Source organism: Arvicola amphibius, chromosome 4 (genome assembly GCF_903992535.2).
Source record: "Arvicola amphibius chromosome 4, mArvAmp1.2, whole genome shotgun sequence".
Taxonomy (NCBI): domain Eukaryota; kingdom Metazoa; phylum Chordata; class Mammalia; order Rodentia; family Cricetidae; genus Arvicola; species Arvicola amphibius.
The window spans coordinates 86,104,972-86,132,551 of NC_052050.1; the positions used below are offsets into that span (position 1 = coordinate 86,104,972).

The following is a 27,580-nucleotide window of genomic DNA, read 5'->3' on the forward strand; positions in this document are numbered from 1 at the left end:
ATAAACAGAGTATGTTTATTTATATTGAATCCTTCTCTGCCTCCATCCCAGAAGGATTAGGAGATGTGTATTGCCTGGCATGTAAGAAAGATAACAATTAGCTCCACTGCCACTCTATTGGAGATTTACTCTGACATCCATTACCGCTGGGGCCCTGCGCAAGAAAGAAATGTTGATGGATTTGTTTTGTGTTGGGATTTAAGTATCAAAGGAGAACGCGACAACTGCAGAGAAAATCTGGCACAGAGAGCCCAACCCTGATTACAGAGTGCCTACACTCATTGCACCTGCTCACCCTGTTCCGCCATGCCAACCAGCCCGCCTCCTCTCTGACTTAGTAGGGCAGCCTGGTGGGCGTGTTCCCAGCAGCCTGCCCATCTCACCCTTGTCTTCACCAGGCGGAAGTTGGAACTGCTCAGTATATGGATTCGCTGATGTCTGCGTGACAACAGCAGGCAGAGGAGGGCAGGCAGATGGTCAATGATCCTTGGCTGGAATAAATGTACAGAAAGCATTCCGGCAGGACCCAGGGGAAAGCACGCATCCCTGCGTGAGGCGAAGCTCCTGGAAGCGCCACTGATGGGTGAACTTTGATCCGCTTTGAGGGAAGATGAGTAGACTCGGCCCTTCATAAACAAACAAACAGTGTACCATTAGACTCTATTTCAGCGCACACAGTGTTAGACCCCATTTCACTTCACACACCATTAGACCCCCACTTCAGTGCACATGCTGGAAGTTGAGCCCCTACTATCCACGACCGTTTGTAGAGCCTTTCAAACACCCTGGAAAGGAAAACTTTATTTCTACAAAGGCACACAAATTGAAGTCAATTCCCTAGTACTTAAGGACATCTAGAAGATATTATAAAACAATGCCCTGTAAAATATATTTAGATTCCTTAAAGTCGTATTTAACATACCATAATTTGAGCGTCCTAAGTCTCCCTAGCATCTCCCTTGCTAGCTCACATGATGAAAATGTATCCTTTTAAAAATAGGTGTAATTTGTTCCCCCTTACTATTTGGAAGCTTTCATTCTGCTCCATTACCTGTGTCTCTACACAGAAAGCAGGGTCAGTGGGCATTAATTTGAATATGCAAAGAAGGCAGTTTGAAAAAGAAGCTTTTGTGTGGATGTGTTTGCACACTTCTACCCTCGTCTCCCAATCTGAGATTCTGATGCTCCCTCCCCTTGGTGCCTGTCACACCCTACAGTAACACAGTGCACAGACTGTGAAGCGGTGAATGGCTGGGGAGTGGGGTTCAAGGCCCAGGAACACCTGCAGTGTGACCCGGCCCAACCCCAAGTCTCAGTTCCCAGCATCAGCTCAGACCATGGTATGACAGAGACCAAGGAGGCCCTGCTCTGATGCCACCCCTTCTGCTTCCAGACAAGATCGAGGATGAACTAGAGATGACCATGGTTTGCCACCGGCCTGAGGGACTGGAGCAGCTGGAGGCCCAGACAAACTTCACCAAGAGGGAGCTGCAAGTCCTTTACCGAGGATTCAAAAATGTAAGATCCCCCCCCCCAAAGGCTCTGAGGCCTGGTGTGATTTCCCACAGAGCAAAGCTCTTTCGGTGCCAAGGGAGTCCCCTGTGTGCAGAGGTTCAAGGAGGCCACCACTATGAACCCGCACCTGGGAAGAAAGAAAACTTGCAGGAGGACAAGGTCTCAGTAGACAGGAACCTCACCTCCTGCACGGAGGTGCCACAGGGTGGGGTGGCCTCAAAGAAGCTCTCCCAGCCCAGGTGCTGACCTTAGCTTGACACTCACATTATCCCCTCTGTCGGGTGTCCCAACAGTGAAGGTTTCAAGCTCTACTGATTTGTGCCAGCGAGGCCCACGAGGGGTGGTATAGAAGCCTGAATGTCAGTCACGGGGTTCATTTCTCTGAAAGTTAGTCCAGTGGGACCAGATTTTCTTCTCCAACTGCTGGAAGCTTCTCTTTCTATGAGTCACACAGAGAGCCAGGTTCTTAGCAAAGGAGCATGGGAGGAAGGAAGTTCAAAACTGACAGACACAGAAGTCCGTGAGATCGTAGCTTCCTTGGACAGAGTCACAAAACTTAGAACAGGCTTAACCAAAATCCAAACCTAGACCTTTAGGACTCTAAAGCCAAGACTCTCCTGGAACAGTACCTGTGCTGTGATGACGTCCCCTCTCTTACTGAGTAGCTTTTCACGGTGGGGTTACCTCCCAGGTCCCTTCCTGAGACACCCAGTAGTACACAGCTCTTTGCGCAGGCTCTGCCCATGAGAGGGCGGGGGAGGGGGAACCTGTCCAGGCTCCACCCCCCAGGACAGACTCCCAGACCTTTCCCACTCACGCTCTCCGCTCCACACAGGAGTGCCCCAGTGGCGCGGTCAATGAGGAAACATTCAAGCAGATCTACGCGCAGTTTTTCCCTCATGGAGGTGAGTAGATCCTTGGGAAATAACCTCCCAGCATCCTCTCCAATGATCACCCTTCCCTTCCTCAGACTACTGTCTTCCTCAGGGTCTGAGGAGAACTTATGGCGAGATTCTTCCCTTACTACAACAATACAGAATTCTTAGGGGGGCAATGAACCCACTCCACAAGAAGGACTGGTAGTGCAGTATCAGGAAGTATCATGGCTAGGAAGCAGGTGTCGTGACCCCAGAAGGAACAATTTGAGTTTCAGAGACTTTAAGCAATTTACTCAGGATCACACAACTTGTGTGTAGCCGACCAGGAACAGAAAGCATTATGGGACAAAACCTTTGCCATCTTGGTTCGTTAAATTGCTAAGAAATTTTGTAAACAACATTAATAAATGCTACAGACGATAAAAAAAAAATCAATGGACCAAAATCAATTGTGGACAGTGTGACATTGTGCTCACCTATAAAGCCAAGTTACTGAGGGCACTGGACCCCCACCACCTGCCCAGTTTGGAAAAGTTCACACATCAGGAGACCCTACCTCTTGTGACTTTCTTGTGTCACCTGCCCACAGGTGTCATCTGGACAACTGCAGAACACCTCCTCTGGGTTCTAACAAGATACTCAAGTGTCCCACATCCTTCTTGGGCCCTGTCTACCATGGGTCTGTTCAGCCTCACACAGGCGTCCCCCTGGTGTGGGTCTCTGTGTTGGGGAGAAGTAGCTTTATGTCATGCTAGCACCAGGCTCCTAGTTTATGAACGCCATGGAGACGCCGTTTTTACTGTGTGGCAGGGAGGCTCCAGGTTAAAGCATCTCTTCACATGTTGCAAGAGTCAGGTCTTGCCCCATCCCTCTCTGCAGAGATGTGGAGTGGGTGCTCAGATGTTTTGTTAGATGTCTACAGGCACGACTATACAGAAACATCCTGGATCTGAGCTCAGCTCTCTGCTCACAAGGGAAGGCCCAGAGAAACAGGCAGGGAACCATTCTCAATATGATGAGGGAGAGAGAGCCAAGGACCTGCCTAACCTTTTTCTAGAACTTTAGCTTCTAGCCTAAACTCCAGGGGCTGAGCAAATGGGTCTCGATCATCCTCCCTCCCTTCTCTCTGGTCCCACCCCTGCCTGTTTTCCAGTGCTGTCTCTGCCCTCTGTGGAAACTAGCCCCCATCCCCGCTCACCTGCTTTTCCCTCTGCTTTGCAGATGCCAGCACGTACGCCCATTACCTCTTCAATGCCTTCGACACCACCCAGACAGGCTCTGTGAAGTTTGAGGTACAGTCTTGGTGTCTCTTGGTTGCTCATTGCCTCTTGCTCCAAATCTGGGGATCCTGGAGGAAATAGTTAATTATTCAGTTAAGATGAAAACTTTACTCACTTAACAAATATCGCCTGAGGACATAGAGGAGACTTCCTTCCTTGCCCTCTAGACACTGGGAGTGGGTTATAGAGACAACTTAAAAGCTAGCTCTCTTGCACTCCGCAGGCTGGGAGGTAGCCTCCGGAGCTAGCATTTTGCATTTATTAACTTGTTTAACTTTTATAATAGCACTATAAAGTGGGAGTTATATTATCATTGTACAGAAGAAGAAAATAAGGCAGAGGCCAAGTAGCTTTTCCAAGGTCAAAGAGTGTAAGTGGCCGGGGGGGGGGGAGGGAGGGGGGGCAGGAGTTTTGAACACAGGCAGTATGTTTCCTCAGCCTGGCTCAAAGCCACTGGAACACAACTGTTGCAGCCATGGGTGAGGATCGACAGGGAGAGCAGAATTAACTGCCTTGGGGTGTCCACACATACAAAGCTCAAGTCTTCCTCAAGGGGCATCAGAAACTGCCGTGGTGTGGGTATGGGGAATGATGACGGACGTTCTTTGCTAGCATCGCTGATTTTCCACTTAGCTGACGGGAGGGTGTGGAAGGCACCATTTCATAAAAAGCACCATAGTCTAACCTGGAGGTGAGGCTTCTCTCCAGCCACGCAGTGGCTCAGGGATTAACTTTTACTCTTGCCTTTCCACTTCTTAGGACTTCGTGACGGCTCTGTCTATTTTACTGAGAGGGACAGTCCATGAAAAGCTAAGGTGGACATTTAATTTGTATGACATCAATAAAGACGGCTACATAAACAAAGAGGTGAGCACCCAGAATAGAACAAAGAGTTCTTTAGGGCGTAGGTGACACCCATCAGATCTCATTACCCACAGCCCAGCCTGTTCCGTCTAATAAAACCATAGAAGAGGAAGACGGGGGAGGGGTAGGCAGCATTCTCAAAAAAATTTAATGAAAGAAATATCCCAGAGAATTTCAGAATCTTCACCGCTTGGATCTTAGAACCTCAGTGCAGGTGTTTAGCCAGTGAGCCACTCATGGTCTGTCTCCCAAGTCACCCGGATGTCTGCTGTAAACTGGTGTGCCTTTGGGGCTTGACGTTGACATCTGGGACATTTTGCGGAGCTCCTATATCTAAGACATAATGCATAGAGCTGTGGAGATCGTCTCTAAGCTTGATCTCAGCCCTGCAAGGTTCTCCTCTCAGAGTATACACACAGTCCAGTTCCCTGTTCACTCAGCCATGGGGGTCCAACACAGATCTAAGAATTCATTCAGTTCTGGGTGTTGGAGACCAAACAGTGAGAAACAGGACAGTGAATGTCCTGGAGTCATGCAGCAAGAGGAACAAAAGCAGCAAAATATAGGGCAGGTAGGAGTAGCAAGGGCCTCTCTAAGGATGCATTGCCATGCCAGGGCCAATCACCCATAAAAGCCAGGAAAAGTGTCCCAGGCAAAAGTCAGAGACACTAGAGGGGTTCTCAAGGAAAGTGGAGTTCCATGCAACCTCCAAACAGAAAAGCTTGCTGTTGGCTGCAAACTAGGGTATGAAGAAAAAGCCCGACAGGCTCATAATGGAGCCTGAAGGTTGTCGGACTCAAACACTGGAAGATTAGGGTAGACAGCCCACTCTGCCTACTGGGGGCTGCTGGTACGCAGCAGAGGTTTTGAGACACACCAGTACTAAAGGTGGTTCGAAGTCAGGAAAATTTGAATAGTTCCCTGTCACTAAGAGAAGTGAAATTCACACGAAAAGCTCAGGAAAAGTTTAAGCTCCTCAGAGGGCTTTCTGGTGACTTCTAAGAAAAACTCTACAAAACTGAGGCAGAAGGAACTTTCCAACTTTTTTGTTTTTCGAGACAGGGTTTGTAGCCCTGGCTGTCCCAGAACTTACTTTGTAGACCAAGCTAGCCTCAAACTCACTGAGATCTGTCTGCCTCTGCCACCCAAGTGCTGGGATTAAAGGCGTGTGCCCCCAACTGTCTGGCAATTTTTTTAAAATCTAACAATATTCTAACAAGGTCTTATAGAGGAGACAACTGTCCTTAGCTCTCATGATTACAAATACAACAAGTTTTATGTAAGCATTAGCAAACTAAATGCATCAATACATTAAAAAGTACAGTATCAGGTAACTAAGGAAGGTTTATTCTAGGAATTCAAGGTCGGTTTAACACTCAAAAACCATGCCATTCACAATATTTACACAATAAAAAAAGAAAAACTAAAATCCTAAAGCTAACATCTGCTTACTAGGGACTATTGCCAGGAATCCCCCCCTACATATTTACCCAAGAGAAATGAAAATGTGTAATTCCATAAATACCAACATGGAGATTTGCATGCTACCTTTACCCACAATAGCCCCCAAATTGCACGCAACCCAAATGTCTTTCAACAGGATGGCCGATAAGTATATTGTTGCTACCCATCCAGTGGGTACTCAACAGTAAGAAGAACTAGATCACTGTCACATGCAACAGTGGGCATGGTTTCTGTACCTGTTATGTGCATTCAATACAGACAGGCTCAGACTTACAGTATCGCTCCATTTGCCTCCAATTCTAGTAAGTGAAAATACCTTTAATGACCAAAGTTTCATCGGCCATGGCTTGATACGAGGGCGTGGCAGACAGTGTCGAAGCTTCTTCAGGAGATAAAAACTAATGCAGCTGTTGCGTGTGGAGGTGGCACAGCTGTGCCCATTTGCCAAAGTTTATGGAGCAGGACACTTAAGATGAGTGAGTCTTCTGTAAGCAAATCATGCTCCGATAAACCCCATTCTTTTTTAATATGTATTTATTTATTTTTATTTATTTATGTATTAATTATGTATACAATATTCTGTCTGTATGCCTGCAGGCCAGAAGAGGGCACCAGACCCCATTACAGATGGTTGTGAGCCACCATGTGGTTGCTGGGAATTGAACTCAGGACCTTTAGAAGAGCAGGCAATGCTCTTAACCTCTGAGCCATCTCTCCAGCCCCGATAAACCCCATTCTTAAAGCGAGATCTCATTTGAAGATAGGAGCACCGGGGCAATAGGAAGTGCTGCAAACGCGTTGAACGAAAAAAATTAAGAGCTTTGGCAATGCATATAAAAGAAAACAAGAATCCCATCTCACTTAAAATACACATCGCAACTTCTAAATGAAGTGCCAGGAAATTAATCCTAGCTCTCTAGTTAAAGGAGCCTGCATGGCAAGGAGCAGGTTTACTGCAGAAGTAATTCAGCATAGGAGAATACCGATTAAATAATTCATCCCATCAGCCCATCAAAAGACCAAACCATGTGATTCTAAAATCATATTCCATCAAGTTTGCCCTATGTTCTCGATCAGTTTTTAAACTCCTAATAAAACGAGACTAAAATACATCATGAGCGTAGTAGAATGTGCTCCAGCCTTCTGCACAGCTTTCCCCTGCGTGGTGACATCACAGACAAGCTCGGCTGCAGCCGAGATGAAGACCAGAGTGTTTGCTATTGAGCCACACCATCTGTTCGTACTTCTGAAAGCTCTTTAAAAACAATGGGTCAGAAGCACACATCTGGAAAGCTAGGGCAGCCTTTGCAAATGACATGATTTTCTTTTCTCTATTTATGTATTTGCCTGCAACAAGGTCTCACGTTGTAGCTCCAGCTACACCATGTAGGCCAGACTGGCCTTAAGTGCATGATGATCCTCCTACCTCAGCCTCCTTAGGACTGGGATTACAAGCATGTGCCCACCCCCTGTTCAGCCATGACATGATTTCATCCTTAGGAAGGAAAGAGACAAGAAAAACTACTTAAACAATTAGAACTCAGACCATGGCCTGCGATCAACATCTATGCAGAAATCAAGCGGGTGGCCCATGTCTCAGGACTATTTAGAAAGTTCAAACTGAGATATTCTAATCATGCAGCAGTAAAATGTAATGTGCATGAGCATTTAAAAAATACCCATAGTTTAGATGAAGAAAAAGTTTTCTGAAAAACTGGGGGGGGGGGGAGTCTATAGAAGACATCTGTCATTTTATGAAGAGAAGTTTATTATTAAGATGATGATATTGTAAAAATAGTTATTTGTCTTTAATTTAAAATTTATTTGTTTCTAACCAACATAAAATTATTGTTTGGGGAGAAAGATAGAAAAGTCGCCAGCTGAAGATAGAAAAGATCATTTTCAAAAAGTGGAAATAGGACTGTGACATATTATGGTATGGTATGTGAGGAGATGAGGGGGGACAGGTAGACTGGGGAAACAGAGGAGGAAGTTGGGAGCCACTAGTCACTCAGTTCCTAACAGAAAGAGCCCAAGGACCAGAATAAACAGATGTGGATAATGAAATAGATGACCCAGGAAAACTGGCTAGCTGTGGTGTTTCCTCTGTGAGTGCATGAATGTTCTGGATGTCACACATGTAAGTCAGTCATAGATACACAGGTGTATCTCTAGCTACAAAAGAGCCAGGAATATAGTGAGTGAGGCAGTGAGCAGCACTCCTCCATGTCCCCTGCTTCAGTTCCTGCCCCCAGGCTCCTGCCTTGAGTTCCTGCCCTGACTCGCCTTCATGGAGGACCGCAAGCTGTAAAATGAGGCAAACGCTTAGCCTCTCCTCAAAAGAGAAATAAGGTTACACCTAACTGAATCTGAATGGGAAAAGCATAAAAGTAAAACACAAAGAAAAGTATTAATGATGTCATTCTGAATATTTTCATATTTTTAACCTCAAAAACATGCCATCAGCAATGTTGGAAAGCAGGTTAAAAGATGTCAAAATGTCTGCAACTTATAGAAAGTGATGGTTCTTCTTACCAGGCACTAGCTAAGGAAGGTCTCACACCTGCTTCCCTTGCTTCTCCTTGGCATCATGTCTAGCACATGGTGCATACTTTAAAATTCCCTATAAATAAATGTATACATCCCACAAAGTATATAAAGAGCTCTCGCAATTAAATGAAAAATAAACACAACGAACAAAGTAAGTGAGCAAATAGTTTGTGCTAATTCAGTAAGAGCTAGTCAATGGGGGAGAGTCAGGGAGGGGAGCAGATCAAAATGTAGAGCTCAATAAAAAATCAATAAAAAATAATAAAAAAAAGAACTAGTCAATGTGTACGACAAAGCTCATGAAGAAACCAAAACTAGTAAAACAATGGAATTTCTATCACATTACAAAGGCTCTAGACTCTGAAAATTTCATTTTGTATTAATTAATTAATTTTTTCCCAGCCCAATCACAGTTTCCCCTCCCTCCTATCCTAGTCCCTCCCCCAGTCTTCCCTCTCTCCACCTTCATCCACTCTTCTTTCCTCTTCGGAAAAGGGCAGGCATTCCCCTGTATATCATCCAGCTATAGCATAGCAAGTTGCAGTAAGACTGGGCACCTCCTCTCCTATTAAGGCTGGATGACTCAACCTAGTAGGAGGAAATGGTCCTAAAAGCAGATACCAGAGTCAGAAACAGACCCTGTTCCCACTGTTAGGAGTCCCACAAGGAGACCAAGCTATACAACTGTAACATATGTGCAAATTTTTATTATGTTTAATCATGTAAAACGAATGGAGGGTTTACACAGTAACCTCGGAGGCCAGAAGTGGGTGTCAGATCTCCGGGAGCTAGAGTCACAAGCAATTGTGAGCCACATAACATGGGTGCTGGTAACAGAACTCAGGTCCTCTGTTACAGCAGGACACTCTCTTTACCGCCGAACCGTCTTTCCAGGCCCAGATTTCAAACACTCACTAAATAGCAGGTGACCATTTAAAATCACAGAAGATTAACAATTGTATGTAATTTCATGTTTTAAAAAATAAAGTACTAATATAGTATTATATCAATTTTATAAACATCTAAGTTCTTATATACATACTAACATGTATGATACTCTAAAATAAGATATTCAAATACTACTTTACACAATACCTAAAGAAAGGAACCTCAGATGGGTTTTGATGACATCTGGTCTTCAACCTTGGGTCAATACATTTTCCCATCACATTGTTGAACAAACTTACTAACTATTCCATTTTTGTAATGAACAAAGTAGACAGAATTATCACCATTAATGTCTATCAGACATCTCTAAATGGCAGAATTAAGGGTGGGGTGGACACAAGTGTGATTAAGTAGATTCCTGAGACAGCTTCCTAGCAATCATTCTGGAACATTCTTATCACATTTGCAGGCAATGAGAATCCCAAACAACCAAAACTGGTCCCTTCTTTGATAAAAAAAAAAAAAAAAGTTCTCAAGCAGGAAAGAGCTCAATGACCACATGGGTATAAAGTGCATCTCTTGAAACAGATATGTGGATACAAATCCATTTTCTAGTTCAATATGCTGGGGCAGTCCTGGAGAAATGACCACCGATCATTCTTTCTAAACACCTTTATCCAATTTAAAAAAAAAAAAAAAAAAAAAAAAAAAAGGACCCAGTCTCATTAGAGAGCTGTTTGTCTTGGAACTGGGAAAGAAGAAAAATAGAAAATGCCTGAATCCTGGTTGGGGCAGATTAAACAGCTACAGACATCAGCCTAGAGTTTTAATAAGCCAATACTAGAGCAAATTAATCAACAAAACAAAACAAAACATGATAATATTGGATTGTCACCAACAAAGCATAATAGATGTCCACGAGTTCAAAGAACTAAATGCATAAAAGAAAATAGGCATCTCTTGCTTACAGAAGTATTTCAGTACATCTACAGTTATTAATAACCTACTTTTAAAAAGCCTCAAGTGTCCTGTGGATGTTGTCTGTTGGCTCCCTTGTCCTAATTTAAAACAGCAACAGAATCATAGAGGATGTTTAATCCCTTATCTAAACCATTAACTTTTTAAAGGTAATATAGAATTGACATCAAACAAATATCATAGTGATCACTTTTGCTTTCAAGGTGTATTGACAACTCAGAGAGTTGACAGACAACCCCTTAATCAAATAATTACCAGTCACAAGACACAGCCACACCGCGTACCTCCCTGACGGTGCACTGACAGAACAGAACATCCATCGCTTCTACAAAGCCTTGCACCGTCTACAAAACTGAACAACATGCCCATCATGCGTGTCAGGGTCCTGAAAACATGAAGAACACACAGCTCCATGCAAAGTACAATCTCAAGTAGAAAAGTGCCAGTGGGAAAATGGACGAGATATGGATAAACTAAATGGTTTAGCTAGTAATATTGTAGCCATGCTAATTTCCTGGTTTCAATTACTTTCCTACGGTTTCACAAGTTTTAATATTAAGGAAAACTGGGTAAGAGGTATCCATGAGCCCTCCATATTAGTTTTGCAACTGTTCTGTACGTTGAAAATTATTAATTATAGGTTTAGAGAAATCCTCAAGTGTCCTGTTGATAATACTTATGTTAGCTACTTTTTTCTTAACTTAAAATAGCAACAGAACCCATGAGGGTGTTTAAAAGGCTAGCCTAAAGTGTCTTTAAGCCAGAATAACACTCCATTGTCTCAGTCTGTGAATGGGGAATTGGAATTCAATGCAGTCCCTCCCTGAGAACAAAGCAAGATGAGGTAACCACCAAGACATCTGAAGGGAGGGTGGAGTCCCCCACTTTCTCTGAGGAGGGGTTTCATCTTGTCCTCTAGCTCCCATTCATCTCTTTTAAACAGCTCTCTTAATCACTCTGGTTGGCACAAGGAGCCCTAAAAATTCCTAAATTCTGCCCCCTTAGAAGGTTTGACCTCAAGGTCCCAACATTGTGTGCCTCCATGTCCCCTTCCAGGAGATGATGGACATAGTCAAAGCCATCTACGACATGATGGGGAAGTACACCTATCCTGTGCTCAAAGAGGATACTCCCAGGCAGCACGTGGATGTCTTCTTCCAGGTACGTAGGCACCTGCGCACAGGCTTATCCTGATTGATAGGAGATGTTCTTGTGAGGCAGACCAGGGTCTGTTATGAAGAGAACAGAGGGCATAATGTCATTAACTATAAATGTGAGGGTCCATAAAAATTCTCACAATTCTCTCCTTGAGTAGAGAAGAGTTCATTCCTCACATCTCTTTACTTCCTGAGCACGTTTGTCTGAGCTGCAAAGAAGAATAAATGGAATCTATTAAACACTATTAAACCGGTAAAGCCAGACTGCAAGATCCTTATCTGGAGCATTTAGTTAAGGATGGGTGGACACTGCTCATGATTCAGTGGAGAAGTGGTGTCCTTAATTTAAAAAAAAAAAGTCTAACAATATAAAGTACTTCAAAATATGCCAGCTCACTCTAATCCAAGCCTCCCACTTTGCAACTAAGAAAAGAGATCTCTCTGATATCTTGAAAAATTACACAGAAAATCCACACAGAGATAGACCAGAACCTTCTGTACCCAGCGTTCTTTCTGCCAGATAGAGAGGCCAGCAGCAAGTGTGTGGAATGGGTGCTGTGGTGTGGAAATGGACTAAGTGTACTCCAAGATTCATGGGAGCCTGGTCGTCAGCATGGCAGTGTTTAAGGTCATGGAATCCTTAATGGATGGGGCTGATGGGAGGTGACTGGGTCCTCGAGACACTGCCTCAGAGATATGAATGCTGCATATGTAGTGAGCCAGAGCTGAATAAGCAAGGCTGGCCCTTCCTCACTCTCTGGCTTCCTGTTTGGCTGTGTGACCTCTTCTACCTGTACCCACTAAAATGACGCTGTCCTTCGTGAGGCTTTCACCAGACAGAAACTGGTGTCGAGCTCTTAAACCTCTAGAACAGTAAGAAGAGGCCTCTTTTCTTTCTACAACAACCAGCCCCAGCCTTTTGCTGTAGTAACAAAAACAGACTACTCCATGTTGGGATGCCTCCAGAACAATAATGTAGCAATAAGGTTAGTTCTGGGACCAATCTTTTGAAGTAAGGAAGCTCATGAGGACCATAATACTATAACAAGGAACCAACTAACTAGCAAAAGACCATTGTAACGCTGAGCTTAACACAGAGAAAATTCTGAAATGTGAAATTCCAGGTTCTTTAGAGACCTCTCTATTGTGTCTTTCAGAAAATGGATAAAAATAAAGATGGCATCGTAACTTTAGATGAATTTCTTGAATCCTGTCAGGAGGTAAGGGTGGATCTCGGGACACAATTGCTCTGGGCTTTGAGATCTGGAGCATGGAGACTATAGGGGAATGATTTGAAATCGTCACACACCTGCAACCCTAGACTCAGAAGCCCAGCATCTCCACGCCCCAGCTTGGCCTGCTCAGCACAGGACTGAGCAGATAGAAGAAGCACATGTCTAGGAGATGTGAAGGCCAGAAAGCCTTCATAGAATGAGATTTGCCAAATAGGTGAGCCTGTCCTTTTGGCTTGTCTCTGTGCCTGTTCCTCAGATGCAGAGGAACAGCTGGAAGACCTTCAACACAATTCTCAATCCAGTGGCATAGGGCTGCCTGAAGTTCTTCAAAAGTGCATCTGCAAACTACAATTTCAGACACTCTAGAAATTGCCATCATGATGCAAATACTCAGTACCAAGGCTGCTAGGAATTGCTCATGCAAAACCAGACTCCTTGTGCAGGTAGGGCCTGCACAGGTCGGAGCCCAGGCTTGCCTTGTGTACACTGTTAAGGAGACCCTGCACCGCTGTTCCCTGGATCGTGCTTTGGTTAAGTCTCATGAATAAATTGGCATGGCCGGGCACTGAGCTGGAAATAGTTGCTTTGTCTACTTAAAAGGTTTATAGTTCACCTCATTCCAAAAAAAAAAGCACAGCCTAAGCTCCCCTAATGCAAAGAACACTAACCAAGCTTCAGTCACTTGAAAACCCTCCGGGCAGATGCTCCCCCTGACAGTGTTCCAGACTGCTAACAATTAGGACAGGCTGACCATGGACGACTTTGTTTGTTTTTGGTTTTGCCTTTTTTTTTATGAGACAGGGTTTCTCAGTGTAATAGTTCTGGCTGTCCTGGAACTCACTCTGTAGACCAGACTGGCCTCAAACTCACAGAGATCTGTCTGCCTCTGCCTCTGCCTCTGCCTCTGCCTCTGCCTCTGCCTCTGCCTCTGCCTCTGCCTCTGCCTCTGCCTCTGCCTCTGCCTCTGCCTCTCTGCCCCTGCCTCTGCCTCTCTGCCCCTGCCCCTGCCCCTGCCCCTGCCCCTGCCCCTGCCCCTGCCCCTGCCCCTGCCCCTGCCCCTGCCCCTGCCCCTGCCCCTGCCTCTGCCTCCCGAGTGCTGGAATTAAAGGCGTGCACCACCACCAACCAGCTCGACACTGACCTCTTTTTACTGACCCTTACCATTGTCTTAGAGTGTCCCTGTTGAGCTTGGTGTTCACCCATTAGTTGTCTGGGGATCCCAAGGAACTTACTAGGAACCCGGAAGGAAGCACACTGAGGTAGAGAGTAGAATTGGATCAGCAGCAGCACCTGTGGAGTTAGAAATGTTTTAATATTTCATCATATGGGCACGCTAAGCAGCTGTATCTGTCATACCCATTTCAAGAAGAGCAGACGGGGCACTACAATGTTAAGAATATGGCTAACGCTACAATGAGTGACAGAGATGGGGTTTAAACTCTGTTGTCACACACCATGCCTGACAGAAGTGCTCTTTCCTGACTTTCAGATGAGAGTGATTTTTGGAGCTTGTTCCTCACACAAGAACCATCCACAGCGATTTTTATGTAACTCATTTTTCCACCACCTTGCCATAGGTGGATATTATATTCAACCATACTGTATACCCAGGGAAACTAAGACACAGACAGGTTAAGTACCACGGGTAGGAAGTGAAGGGTTCCGGGCTTGAACACAAGCTGCTCAACTCCAGAACAAAGACTTGGATCCTTACAATCAACTTTGTCTCTCTTGATTTTTCTCTTTTAAAAGTCTGCTTTCTTAACTTTAAACTCAGTGGGATACACACACACACACACACACACACACACACACACACACAGGGTCAGTTTCCTTGACTACTGCTTTAGCTAAGCATTGCTTTATATCTCACAAAGTTTAATATTTTATATTTTCACTATATTTTATATCATAATGTAGAAGTGTGGTATTTAATATGCAAAGATTTAAGAATTTTACACCAGAGCCCAGAAAAAAAAAGAGTCCAGAAAAAAAAAGAACTTTACACCTTTAATATTTATACCTTAGAAATCTGGGCAAGGTGGTCACACCTTTAATCCCAGCACTCGGAAGGCAGGAGCAGGTAGAGCTCTGCAGAACCAGCCTGGTCTATGAGTGAGTTCCAGGACAGCCAGGGCTGTTACACAGGGAAACCCTGCCAAAAAACAAAAAAAAAAAAACCTGATACTTGCTTATCAAGGCTAAGTAAAAAGAGAAATATTTTTTAAATCCTCAAATTGTTGAGATCAGAAGTAAAAATAATAACATCTATTGCCAGTTTTCTGATATTAAAAGATAATAATTTCTTCAGTAAATTTGACAATTTGCATAAGATGTATGAATTTCTTACAAAGTATATCTTATCAAAACTAATACAAAAAGAAAACAAAAATGTAAATAGCCCTATGTCCTAAAGACATTGAATCTGTAATTTAAAACTTTACCCTAAAGAAAATGACAGGCTTAAATAGTTTATATTGGTGCATTCTTGCAAACATTTAAGGAAGAAATGATATTAATCTAAAGGAATAGAGAATAAAAGAGGACCTTCTCAGCTTGATTGATGAGGCTATCACAGCCCTAAGATGGGATGTTGCAAGGTTGGTTTAACACGCAAGAATTAGTCAGTATAATTAATTACAATAATAGAATAAATGGGAAAATTGTGATCATCTACACGGATATGGAAAATTATTTGATAAAACACATTGACAGAGCATCTTAAAGAAAAACAACGCACTGGGTTCCACTGGGTCATTTTCCTCTCCTGAATGTCAAAGAGCTAGCTAGATCTTCGCCTCTTGTTCCCTGCGTGTAATGAACACCGCTGCAGATTTCCCTTAGTATGGGATCCCCATTCTTGAGATTTTCTTGAGTACTGCACACTCAGGCAAGAGCCTCAGACAGCTCTAACCATCTTCTCTCCCACCACTCTCTTCCCAGGATGACAACATCATGAGATCTCTACAGCTGTTCCAAAACGTTATGTAACGAAGGACACTCACGATCCTGCTCTCAGAGACACTGAACAAACACCTCAACGCCCTGATCTGCCCTTGTTCTGATTTTACACACCAACTCTTGGGACAGAAATACCTTTTACACTTTGGAAGAATTCTCTGTTGAAGACTTTCTACAAAACCTAGAATCGCGTGGCTCAGTCTCTGATTGCCAACTCGTTCTCCTTCCTTCTCTTGAGAGAGACGAGATGAAACCTGAGTTTGTTTCAGAAGCATGCCCATCTCTTCATGCTGCTGCCCTGTGGAAGGCCCCTCTGCTCAAGCTCAAACAGTAGTGCACAATTTTATGCTTACATGTTCCCGACTCACTGCCTCCAAGTCAGGCAGACCTGGAGGAATCTGGAAGCCAGAGGACCTGAGCCAAATGTCCACCATCCTCTGGTGGCCTCCCAAGCCAATGTGCCTGTTTCTCTTCCTCTGGTGGGAAGAAAGAGTGTTATGCAGAACAATTAGAGTTTATTGTGACAAGATTGGGAGAAGGCAGCACCTAACACATGTAGAATAGGACAGAATTATCAAGCATGGTGTCATCAGATGACCCAAACTGCTCATGTCTTTTGTTTCCAGAGGTAGGGAGTAATAATTCTCCCATACTAGCATCCATGCTCATAGAGCAAGTCTCTTAACAAGCCCAGGAGGGGAACCATTGCCCAGTGGTCTGGCCTCCTCTCCATTCATTCCCTGCTCAAGCCCACACTGCATGTCCCTCCCAGAACGTTCAGAATGCCTGTGAAATGCTGTACTTTTATACCCTGTTCTAATCAATAAACACAACTATTTCGTACACTCTCAATCATTTCTTCCATGACTCCGTTGCTCAGGAGAGGTAAGTTATGACAAGGGATAATTAGTCCATCTATTTGGATTACTAGTAACCATGGGGTTACTAGTACTTTCTTGGGGCCACAGTGTCATAGCCCTTAGCCCATCCTCAACAGCATCCAGTTAAAATGCAGATACTGTGACCATATGTACCTGCAACTCCAAGACAAAGCCTTTCACGACATCTCCTTTCTAACAAGACTGCCCCTCCCAAGATGGAAAGCCCAGAGCCCCATGTGTGACAGTTGGGGTTACAGAGCTGAAAAGAAGAACCAGGCCTCTCTGCTGAGGGGGTAGAGTCCAAAGATTGAGCAAGGAGTTTTATCTTATAACCATAAAATGATTACTTGGGTACACCATCATGTATATTATTTTTTCCAGTGAGAGTACATTAAAAATTTTTCTAACAACATCCTTGAAAAGATTTAAGGAAGCACTATTATCTGTCAAGGGCTGCATTACAAGTTTTATAGGCATTCTCTATATTTATATTCTCTATAATTCTTCCATGGAAGAACATTGCAGAAGGTCGGTTCTTGGCTTTGCTTTTGAGAACCCTGAAGCTTAGAGGGATAAGGGGACCCTTCCTCATACAGCACTCCCACTGTGTGAGAGGATTCCCCTTGATCCGAGAAACCGAGAACATTTCCCACAAATGTCGTCAGTTAAGAGAGACATGATGCTCTAGTTTAATCCCTGTTACAGTGACAATCGCCATGACCAAAAGCAACTCGGGAAGAAAAGGGGGTTATTTCATCTTGTGCTAAAGCAGGCACTGAGTCAGACACCATGGAGGAATGTTGTTTGCTGGCTTGCTTCCTTGCTCCCTCTGAAGCTCCAGTTCAGCTGCCTTTCTTAACCAGTCCAGGCCCACTTGTCGAAGGATGGTGTCATCCACAATGGGCTAGGCCTTCCTACATCAATCAGCAACCAAGAAAATGTCCCCCATGGGCATGCCAGAGGCCAATCAAATGGAGATAATTCTTTAACTGGGATTGCCTTGGCCCAAGTATGTCTAGGTTTGTGTCAAACTGACAAAACCATGACACATGGGCATTCTTCAAGGCCATGTATCAGATGAGGGAACTGGCAGACAGAAGATAGATGGCTCTGGCAGCTGGGGACAGGCCACCACAGCACCTGTGTGCATGTGTGCACAGCACCAGTCTGGGGGCCTCTGGCTATCTTCATTCACAGTTTGGTCCACAGCTTTGTTCCTCTATTTGAATGTCTTGGGTGCAGTCATATGACCCTATAAGACTGCTAGACATGTGACTTGTCCCCAGTCACACATCCTCCTTAACCCAAACTGAGCATCTATAGTCATGGCCCTTTATGTGGTCCATGTTACGTCACTAAGCTAAATGATATCCAGTGGTTCTCTGACCTAGCTGTGCCTCAGAGCCACCTGGGGAATTTCTGAAAAATACCAATGTCTTGGCCCCACCCAATGTCAAAAAGTAATATCTGAAGATGAGGCCTGGATATCAGCATATTTAGACACTGCTCAGAGAGTAGTCTACAAGGCTAAGATAGGAAACTGTAAATATCCATCACTAGAATGGAACTCTTGACCTGAACCACTCATGCCCATAACAACTGAGTCATGGTAGAATGAGACCTGGGTTAGGTCAAACTACATGAATCTCAAATCTTGTACTGGGAATAACAGGACATGAATACTCTCTTTTCCGGGCATGAAAAGAAAGAGCCATGCCCTAGGATATTCTGGTAACTAGGAATTACAAGAATTTTTTTTTGCCAACCAAAGGGCTAATAAAGCAGACACCAGTCATACAAGGTAAGGTAGAGGTGTAGTAATAAAAGAAACTGAGCCCCTAATGACATCATGAACCATCAAAACAAACTGTGCATTGAGCTTCAAAGATGCTTGCCCTAGATGCGGATGCAGTGAGCATTCCATACTATATATTATTTGAAATCCTAATGCAGAGCCATTATCCCAGAAGGATCTGGTCAGGATCTCTAATGGTGCCCTGAACATCTGGCTACTTTAAGGCTCTCCAGGTTACACCACTGTGCACCTAAGGTTGAAGCTTTGCTCTAGGCTAAAAGGAAGGGTTGGTACCTTTATCCCTGTGTTAACCAGGCTACACACCAAAGGCTAACATGAGCCCTGAGCATCCTGAAGATGTTCAGAAAAAAACTAGAGTGGGGAAATTCAGAACATTCCTGATATATAATCAGATTTTAATTAATAAAAGGCTGTTCTGAACTGGCAGCATATTGTGACACCGAGGGCACTAACCCTGTCTCAAGCTAGTCCTCCTGAATCACCCAGAAATGGTCACCATTTGCCAGTCAACTGTGTAGTAGCCATGGTGGCCGCCTCACCCATATTCCCACTCCCTCCACACTCACCATCACTGTGCAAGTATGCTCAACTGCTACCAACTAGAAGTGCCAAGACTTCTAGTGTTATGTCTCTGGCACAGATACGCTCTAGCCATGAGAGTCCCACTCTGCCTGTGGACAGGACAGGACAGAACAAATAGATCACCAGTGTCTGCAATGAGAGGTCCTAACCCCATGACCACTGGGAGTTGGTGGATTAATGCCCCACACCCATCCCCCTCAGTAGGGGATCCTGGAGGTCTCTTCTGTCTCCTAGCATCCTCAGTAACACTGCCCTCGATTTCCCACAGTAGTAATCTATACTCAATAAGATAGATATGTGCCCTGCTTTCGTGAGCCTTATATTCTAATAGGAGGAAACATAACAAAATTATTTTCTATGAAGAGAGTAAGGGTGCATCGTGATAGAGGCGAGGGTGGGTACTGTATACAGGGTAGGAAATGATATGCCTCTGATAGCAGATAGCTCAACTTGATGGTGCCTTCAACTAAGAAATTCTCTATGCAGCTATTTTGAGTCTTGTTATGGCTTGGATATGTCTTGAATGTGCCCCAACACACACCCAAGTAATTGCTTGTTGGGACTGTGGTCTACTATGGAAATATCAGGTGGCATTAGGGTCTTTAAGATGGGAAAGGGTGGACACAATAACTAGGTCACTTGTTGCGTTGCTCTTGGAAGGAAGGTATGTACTTCTCACAGGACCTTAGTTAGTTTTCGAGACAGGTTTGTTATAAAAGAGCAAGCCTGTCTGCTGTCCACATACTGTCTTCCGGTCTTAGTGCATGATCTTTCCTACCACTGATGTCATCTGCCATTGCAGCCTCACCATAGAAAGTGAATCAAAGGGCTCTCTGATTTGAGATTTTAGCCTTCAAAACTGTAACCTAAACAAATCTCTCTTTTTTTAGAAATGACCCAGCCTCCAAGATTTTGTTACAGGAACAGAAAGTGAACCAACACAAGCTCTATATCAGCCCTGTGAGCCAGGTAGCCCAGGAATCTGTTTTGCAGATGAAAAGATGATTCCTTGAAACACTGAGGTGGCTGCTTCCATAGCTGGAAGTAGGTTTAGCAACCTCGAAAATCCATGCCAGTTTTATTTCTGAGAGAGGCTGGAGCTCGGTCCTGGCTTTAATGACAAACAAACACCAGAAGGCGTTGGAAAGCAGCTGCCATGAAAGATACTAGTAAAAGCAGCCACAAAAAATAAATCCAAACCAAATCCCTCCTTTTCTATGGGAAATGAAGCCAAGAACTCATGCAAAGATGGTCATGTGTTTCTTGGAGCAGCTAAAACAAGATTTCGTTCCACATCAAAGCGTAGGATCAACTCAACTGGCAGATTGCAACAAGCTTTGTGCTCTGGTCTAGAACCTGGAGCTGGAGCCCCCTGAAGTCAGCAAACCTCCAGTGTTTGGGACTTTGAAGACCCATGAAATACTGGGGAGATGACGGCACTCCAGTTCCAAGAGTGAAGCACATGCAAGAAGAGTGAGCCAACCATTACCTCCCATACCCACGGCTGCAAGGACCAGCTTGGGAATAAACTTAAACAGAAACCAGTTTCAATGCTAGGGCTTTTGAGCAGAAAATGCAATTATGGTCTTCATTTTTCTGCTGGACAATGTAAAATATGCAATCTACAGTTGACCATTTGTCATCTGAAGGGCAGCTAACATGTAAATCAACATATGTCACAGGAAATGAAAGCAGAGAGATGAGGAGAAGTGGACTCTTTTTTTGTTTGTGTGCTTTGTTTTTGTTTTGTTATGTTATGTTTTGTTTTGTTTTGTTTGAGACAAGGTCTCACTGTATTCTCTGAATAGCCTGGACCTTGCTATGTAGTTCAGGCTGGTCTCAGACTTACAGAGATCCACTTGCCTTTGCCTCCTGAGTGAAGGGATTAAAGATATGTGCCACCATGCCCTGTGAGAAGCGGGCTCTTGATGATGTCACTGAATTGCTAGCTGAAGCTTCCTGTGAAGATGCATGCCCCTCTAGTGTTTTGGGGAACATGCACCAACAAGTACCAATAAATTCCTTTTTCATTAGTTTAGAAAGTTTGCTTGGATCTTCTGTAATCTACATCTTGGCATATGCTGATTTGATGGCTAGTCTTAATTGTTGATGTGATAAAATCTACAATCACCTGAAAAATAGTCTCAATGCATGATTGTGTAGATCAGGCCGGTCTGTGGGCATGGCTATGGGGGCTTCTCCTGATTACGTCAGCTGAGGTAGAAACACCCACCCACTGTGAGTGGCACCATTCCCTAAACAGGCAATCTTGAGCTGCATGAAGGTGGAGTCAGAAAGCTGAGCAAAAGCCTACACGTGTTCTTTGCACTCTGATGGTGAATGTGATGTGATCAGCTCACTCCAGCTTCTGCAGCTATGGCAGACTGTAACCTGCACCTACAGGCTAAAATATACTCTTACCTTCCTACGTTTCTTACTTCAGGACATTTTGCGGCAGCAGCTAGGAAAGAAGGAGCTAGGACACCATTCTACTCTTTCATATGACACATGAGACAACAGAACTCAACAGCACAGTAAATCTGGGCAAGAAAGTTCAGCTTCACATCCTTCCACACTTCTCTGCTGCCTATTGCGCACTCAGAATATAAAAGCACAAGTTACTCACTGCACACTTACCACCTGCTAAATAGTTCTCCTCCTAAGTTCCCAGCATTCCATCTTCATCACCTTGAGCATGGTTGTATAATTATCCCTGTTTACTATAAGGAAATCATGGCACAGAAGTTCCATAGCCGATATGATCGAATAAGTGGTAAAGAAGTGATTTTAATTCAGAACTTTCTTCCATTCTTAATCACTAGCCCAGGAACTATCAAGTTCAATGTGCACGTGAAGTCAAATAGATTGAGTGATGTCGCATAGGACACACAGTGTAAAGGATGCAGCTAAGACACAGACCTGGGGATTGCCACCATTTTTGGATTGTGGATACAGGGCTACTGGACCTAACCATTTTCAAAAGAAAACTGAAAAAATCTGGACTTGTAAATAAAACCTCCCCATTTTTATATGGATGCAGACCAGATATTAAGATACCGCACAGAGCAAACTAAACAAACTTAAGAGCTGAACTTGGCCTAAAGGCTACCAAAGTCTGCACTGGCTTCCTCCACTAACAAACGACTGTTACAAGCCATGATACTGCACGATTATCATCAGTGACTGAGAAATAGTGGCTCATGCCAGTGACTCTGTAATGTATTAACATGCTATGGTGGGCAGTCTGCATTGACAACTTGACTGTTTAGAACCATCTAAGACATAACCTCTGGACATGTCTCCGAAGGCATTTCCAGAAAGGTTTAACTGTGGAGTGAAGTCTGTTATAATTTAAAAAACGGAGCGAAAGAGAAAGATGCCATGCAACAGAGCTCATGTGTAGGGGTTATTTTATTGGGGGAAAGGGAATGCGAAAAGGGGGGAGGGAGGAGAAAGACCAACCTCTGGAGACAGGAGAAGCAGAAGAAAGGAGGGGGAGAGAGAGAGAGACAGAGAGAAAAAGAGAAAGAGGGAAGAGAGGTGGGCAAGGCCATGTAGCAAATGTGCACAGGGGGTGGTATTAGTGGCTACAACTGTGGACATGTTCTGTCAAGAACCCAAGGGCAGGCCAGTACAGATGCTAATACTCTCATACTCTTGCCGCCATAATGGACTGCACCCCCTTTAAACTGTGAGACAAAGTAAACTAGTCCTCGAGTTGCCTCTGTCAGATCACAGCAACAAGAATAACTAGTATGAAAAATTGGTACCCATGAGTGAGGCTGTTGCTATGACTACTGACCTTGTGGTTCTTAGGCCACTGAAACTGGTTTCTGAAAGGAATGTGGAAAAGTGGAGATGCGAGCTAGAAACTCCAAGAATCCTCAGTGTAAGCAGAGCTCACGGGACATTCCGGGGAGAGTATGGAAGACCAACATGCAGAAATGCAGACAGCGGAGGCCTAGTCATGGGTTTCAAAGAGGAACGACTCTGTTGAGAGCTCTGCTAGGGGCCTTTCATCTCAGAATCTGGCTGAGTGCTGCTGTGTTCTGAGAACTTCAGTGAATTCAAAAGTAATGCACAAAACTTTTTTTGGCAGAAATTTCAAGACAGCTAGCATTCAGGCTGTGCCATGAGATAATGTACTTTATATTGATAAATTGTCATGTGCTATTTAAGTTCACTAAGAAGTGGACTCTGCGACTGTTTCCAGGGTTGGGGGTGGGGCTGGTCAGGCTGGTCCTCTGGCACTCTAATAGGGAGAAGGAAAACGGCCAGCAACTAAGTGCATACAAAGCATTGTACTCTTCAGAACTCTTTGTAATCAAAGAAGGTAAAACCAATTCCAAAGTTTACCATTGTTTACCCCATGGTAAAAGGATGCCTTCAATGGGAACAGGAAGCTGGAAGCTCATCCGTGGAGAGAACACTCTAGTGGGAATTCTAACTACCTTCATCAGTTCCCCCAGTGAATTCTGCTGGATGTTTGTAAGCCCCCAAATTGATGATGTCACCTTGGTTTGCTCTCCCAGGTAGGCTACTACAGTTCCTTGTGTTGGCTGTTGTAAATTCCAGATTTGATGATTTCCTGTCTGTGGGCTGCTTCTGTCTACCTACTGCTTGCTCTTTGTTCTTTCACGTTTGTTTGCTGCCAAAGGTACAGTGATCACAGATCAGACTCCAGACTATACAGAGACTCCATGCTGATTCTCACGGCTCTTTTTCAAGTACACACTTGATGGAGGACTCTCATTGGTTAATAAAGAAACTGCCTTGGCTTTTTGATAGGGCAGGATTTAGATAGGCGGAATAGACAGAACAGGATGCTGGGAGTGAGGCAGATGCCTCGGGTCAATCGCCATGCCTCTCCTCTCTGGGTCAGATGCGATGGAGCCAGCTGCCAGGTCAGACATGCTGAATCTTTCCCCATAAGACACCATTCGTGGTGTTACACAGATTATTAGAAATGGGCTAATCAAAATGTGAGAGTTAGCCAGTAAGGAGGCTAGAAACTAATGGGCCAGGCAGTGTTTAAAAGAATACAATTTGTGTATTGTTATTTCAGGTGTAAAGCTAGCTGTGTGGGATCCGGGCAGGATGAAAAGCAGGCCGGCCTGCTCGCCTCTTCACTACACACACTGAGACGAACAAGCAGAGCAGAATATGAAGTTTTACTGTCTGCTGAGGGAAAGAGTATAGATGAGTATCCTAGTCAGTTTTAATTGTCAACATGACACAACTTAAAGCCATCTGAGAGGAGAAACCTCAGTTGAGGTATTGCCTGGATCAGGCGGTCTGTGGGCATGTCTGGGAGGGATTGTCATGATTATTACAAGATTGTCGTGATTGTTACAAGAAGGTCCAACATATATGTATGGATATATATATGTATATATATATATATACATATATGTGTATATATATATAATAATTGTATATATGCACATTTACATGTTCTAGCTAGCAAGCAAGGTTGCTCCATGGCTTCTGCCTCCATTTCCTTCCTTGAGTACCATCCCTAACTCCCCTCAAAGATGAACTGTGATCTGGAAGCATAACGCAAATAAACCCTTTCCTCTCCGAGTTGGTTTTCGTCAGTGTTCTCTTACAGCAACAGAAATAAAATGGGGAACAGTGAGCTTTAAAATGCAGACAAACTAGGTATGAAAGCAACTCCAATTGATAGAGATTACGTGGGGGAGGGGGGGCGGCAGTTTAACAGTTGCCCTGAGGACAAGACCCTACCCATGAAAGCTTTTGAAGACGTAAATTCATTTTAAAGGAGAGAACCGAAGCTGAGAATGTTCTTGAAGGCGTTTTCATGATGTAAGCAGCTACAAGCATTTTCTCAGACTGAGCTTGGGAAGCCCACGAGGGTCTCTGAAACTACGGTGCCAGGGAGCTCCATCTCATGGTGACGGCGGACTGTAACAATGCTGTCTACAGTTTGCATTAGCTTTGCAGGCGTGAAAGAAGTAAGCGTGAGACCGTCCGGCAGCTTACACCAGGTTGTAGCAAATTGAGGCGTCCTATTTCACGCAAGGGGGCCTTGAAAGGAGTTGAACCCTAGCACGCCAGGGAGACTACAAAATGTGGAAGATGGCAAACCATGAGACAGCCACGGAGGAAAGACGCAGGCATAAAGTAGAGCCGGCCCAAGAGAGAGGCTGTGTTTGCTACAGGGGCAGGGCTACCCAAAGCTATTGGAGCCCAAGGGAGTCCATCTTGAGCCGGTTGCCCAGCTGGATTTGGATCTTGCTTTGGTCTCAATTTTCCTTTTATTCCTCCACTCTCTCCTCTTAGGATGGAGATGTTAAATGGGAATATTCACTCTGTACCTTTCTAACTTGAACATACGTAACTTAGCTTTTGATTTTATGGAGTCTTACAGTTGAGAGTTTTGTCTTAAGTTTCAAAAGAGATTTTGGACACTTAAACACTGTTAGTGATGTCAGTGAGCATGAAGACTTTGGATTTAATGACTTTTTCACTGTTAGATGAAAATGAGACGTTAAGCTTCAGGGAAGAACGTTAGTATTTAAAGTGATTGTTTAGGTGTCAGATTCACACAGAGGAGAGATGCGAGGGCCAGACTCCACAGACAGCTTGACCGAACTTTGATTTACCTAGGAAACAAGCGTTTGGACATGTCTATTGCAGGTGCATCTAGAATATTTAACTGTGCAAAGAAACCCCCACAATCAATGTGGGTGGCATTGTCTCGTGGATTGAGGTCCCAGTCTGAATAAAAGGAAAAGTTAAAAGAAAAAGTCCCACTCAATGTAGTCTGCACACCCCTACCGTCATGCCTGGCTCTAAACCCTCCCTTGAGTTGTTTCTGTCCAAGTTTTAAGTCACAGCAACAAACACAAGTATAAACATGTCCAGAGCAGTCACCTGGAGTCACAGATAAACTGTTACGGATAATGATGGAAGCCGTCACCAATGCTGGTCCTATGGGCCCTAAAGCTGTGCTCATGTCTAGGATTTCTCTGCTCACGTCTCCAAACCGCTCCAGATTGCTCCTGGAATCCAGGTCCAATAGCCTACGAACCACATGTTAGGATAATCGCAGGAGCAGCCCCATGTACCCATAATTACCCTTCTGTATTAGTTCATTTTCTCATCGCTGTAACACACCCCTGACAAAAATCAACATGAGGAAAAGACTTATTTGTGGTTTATTAATAATTACTAATTAAAAGATCATTAATGTGATACAGTCCGTCGTGGTGAGGGCGGTTATGACAACAGACAGATTCTTAGCATGTTGGTGGACCAAGAAGTGACAAAGGAGGAAGCAGGAGCTTGGCACACTTTCTCCTTTTTTTCCTTTCTTATTCAGGCCAGGACTCCAGCCGTGGAATAGTGTTTTCCATGTTCAGGGTGTCTCCTCTCTCTCACTGAAGCCTCTCTGGCAGCATTCTCATAGACACAACTGGAAACGTCTTCGGGGTAATTCAAAATCTAATCAAGCAGAAAATAAAGACTAATTACCGTAACACAAGTGACGCGTGCTGTGCTTTCTTTTTGTGCCTTGCTTATTTCAGTTAATGTCCTTCGTATTCATCTAGCAATATGTTTTCATAAATGACAGAATCGCTCTCTTTCTGAGACTTTATAACATTGTCATGTGTGTGTGCCTGTGCCTGTGCATGTGTGTGTGCACATGCATGTGTGTATACATGTGTGCACAATGCATTATCTTCAGCCATTCATCATTGACAGATATATACACTGATTCTGTAAACATGGTAATAGGAGTGTGTCCTCAGATATTAATTCCATTTCCTCTATAAACACACTGTCTTAGTGAGGGTTTCTATTGCTGTGAAGAGACTCCATGACCACAACAACTCTTACTAAGGATAACATTTAAATGTGGTGGCTCGCTTACAGCTCAGATGTTCAGTCCACTATTACGGTGGGACGTGGCAGCGTGCAGGCAGACATGGTGCAGGAGAGGCAGCTGAGAGTTCTACATCTGTGCAGGCAACAGAAGGTGATCTCAGACCCAGGGTAGTAATTCAGCATATATGAGACCTCAAAGCCTGTCCCCACACTGACACACTTCCTCCAACAAGACCATGCCTACCCCAACAAAGCCACACCTCCTAATAACACCACTCCCTTTGGGGCCATTTCCTTTCAAACTACCACATAGACCCATAACTAAAATTGTTGAATCTTATGGTGGCTTTATTTTTACATTATTGAAAAAACTACATTTTTTCTATACTGATTGATTATAGTGTCTAAGAGTTCCCCTTTCTCCACATTTCCCCAGTACTTGCTATATTTATTTTTTTATTATGGCCATTCTAACAGGTTTAATGTTTCATTGTGATTTTGATTTGAATTTCCCTTATAATAAATGATGATTAGTATTTTTAAAACATCCATTAGTCATTTGTATATTTTTATTTTTTCATTTTATTTTTTAAAAAGAGAAAACGAACTGTATTTTTTTTTCATTTTACATATCAATCCCAGTTCCCACTCCCTCCCCTCTTCCCATTTCCTTTACCTCC

General features: G+C 43.9%; 1 protein-coding gene across 7 annotated transcripts in view; it reads left to right on the forward strand.

Moving 5' to 3' along the window:
• Nucleotides 1-15,800, forward strand: part of Kcnip1 (potassium voltage-gated channel interacting protein 1) — a 367,510-nt gene extending 351,710 nt beyond the window's left edge. For 6 of the 7 annotated variants that reach the window (XM_038326712.1, XM_038326713.1, XM_038326715.1 and 3 more), the window contains 7 exons: nt 1,394-1,518; nt 2,351-2,420; nt 3,615-3,685; nt 4,433-4,540; nt 11,474-11,578; nt 12,732-12,794; nt 15,753-15,800. In XM_038326712.1, coding sequence (XP_038182640.1) covers nt 1,394-1,518; nt 2,351-2,420; nt 3,615-3,685; nt 4,433-4,540; nt 11,474-11,578; nt 12,732-12,794; nt 15,753-15,800 — 590 coding nt within the window. Of the gene's footprint in view, nt 1-1,393; nt 1,570-2,350; nt 2,421-3,614; nt 3,686-4,432; nt 4,541-11,473; nt 11,579-12,731; nt 12,795-15,752 lie in introns of those variants that run through there. The other variant, XM_038326717.1, reaches the window with a different exon arrangement.
• The last annotated feature ends 11,780 nt before the right edge of the window (nt 15,801-27,580 follow it).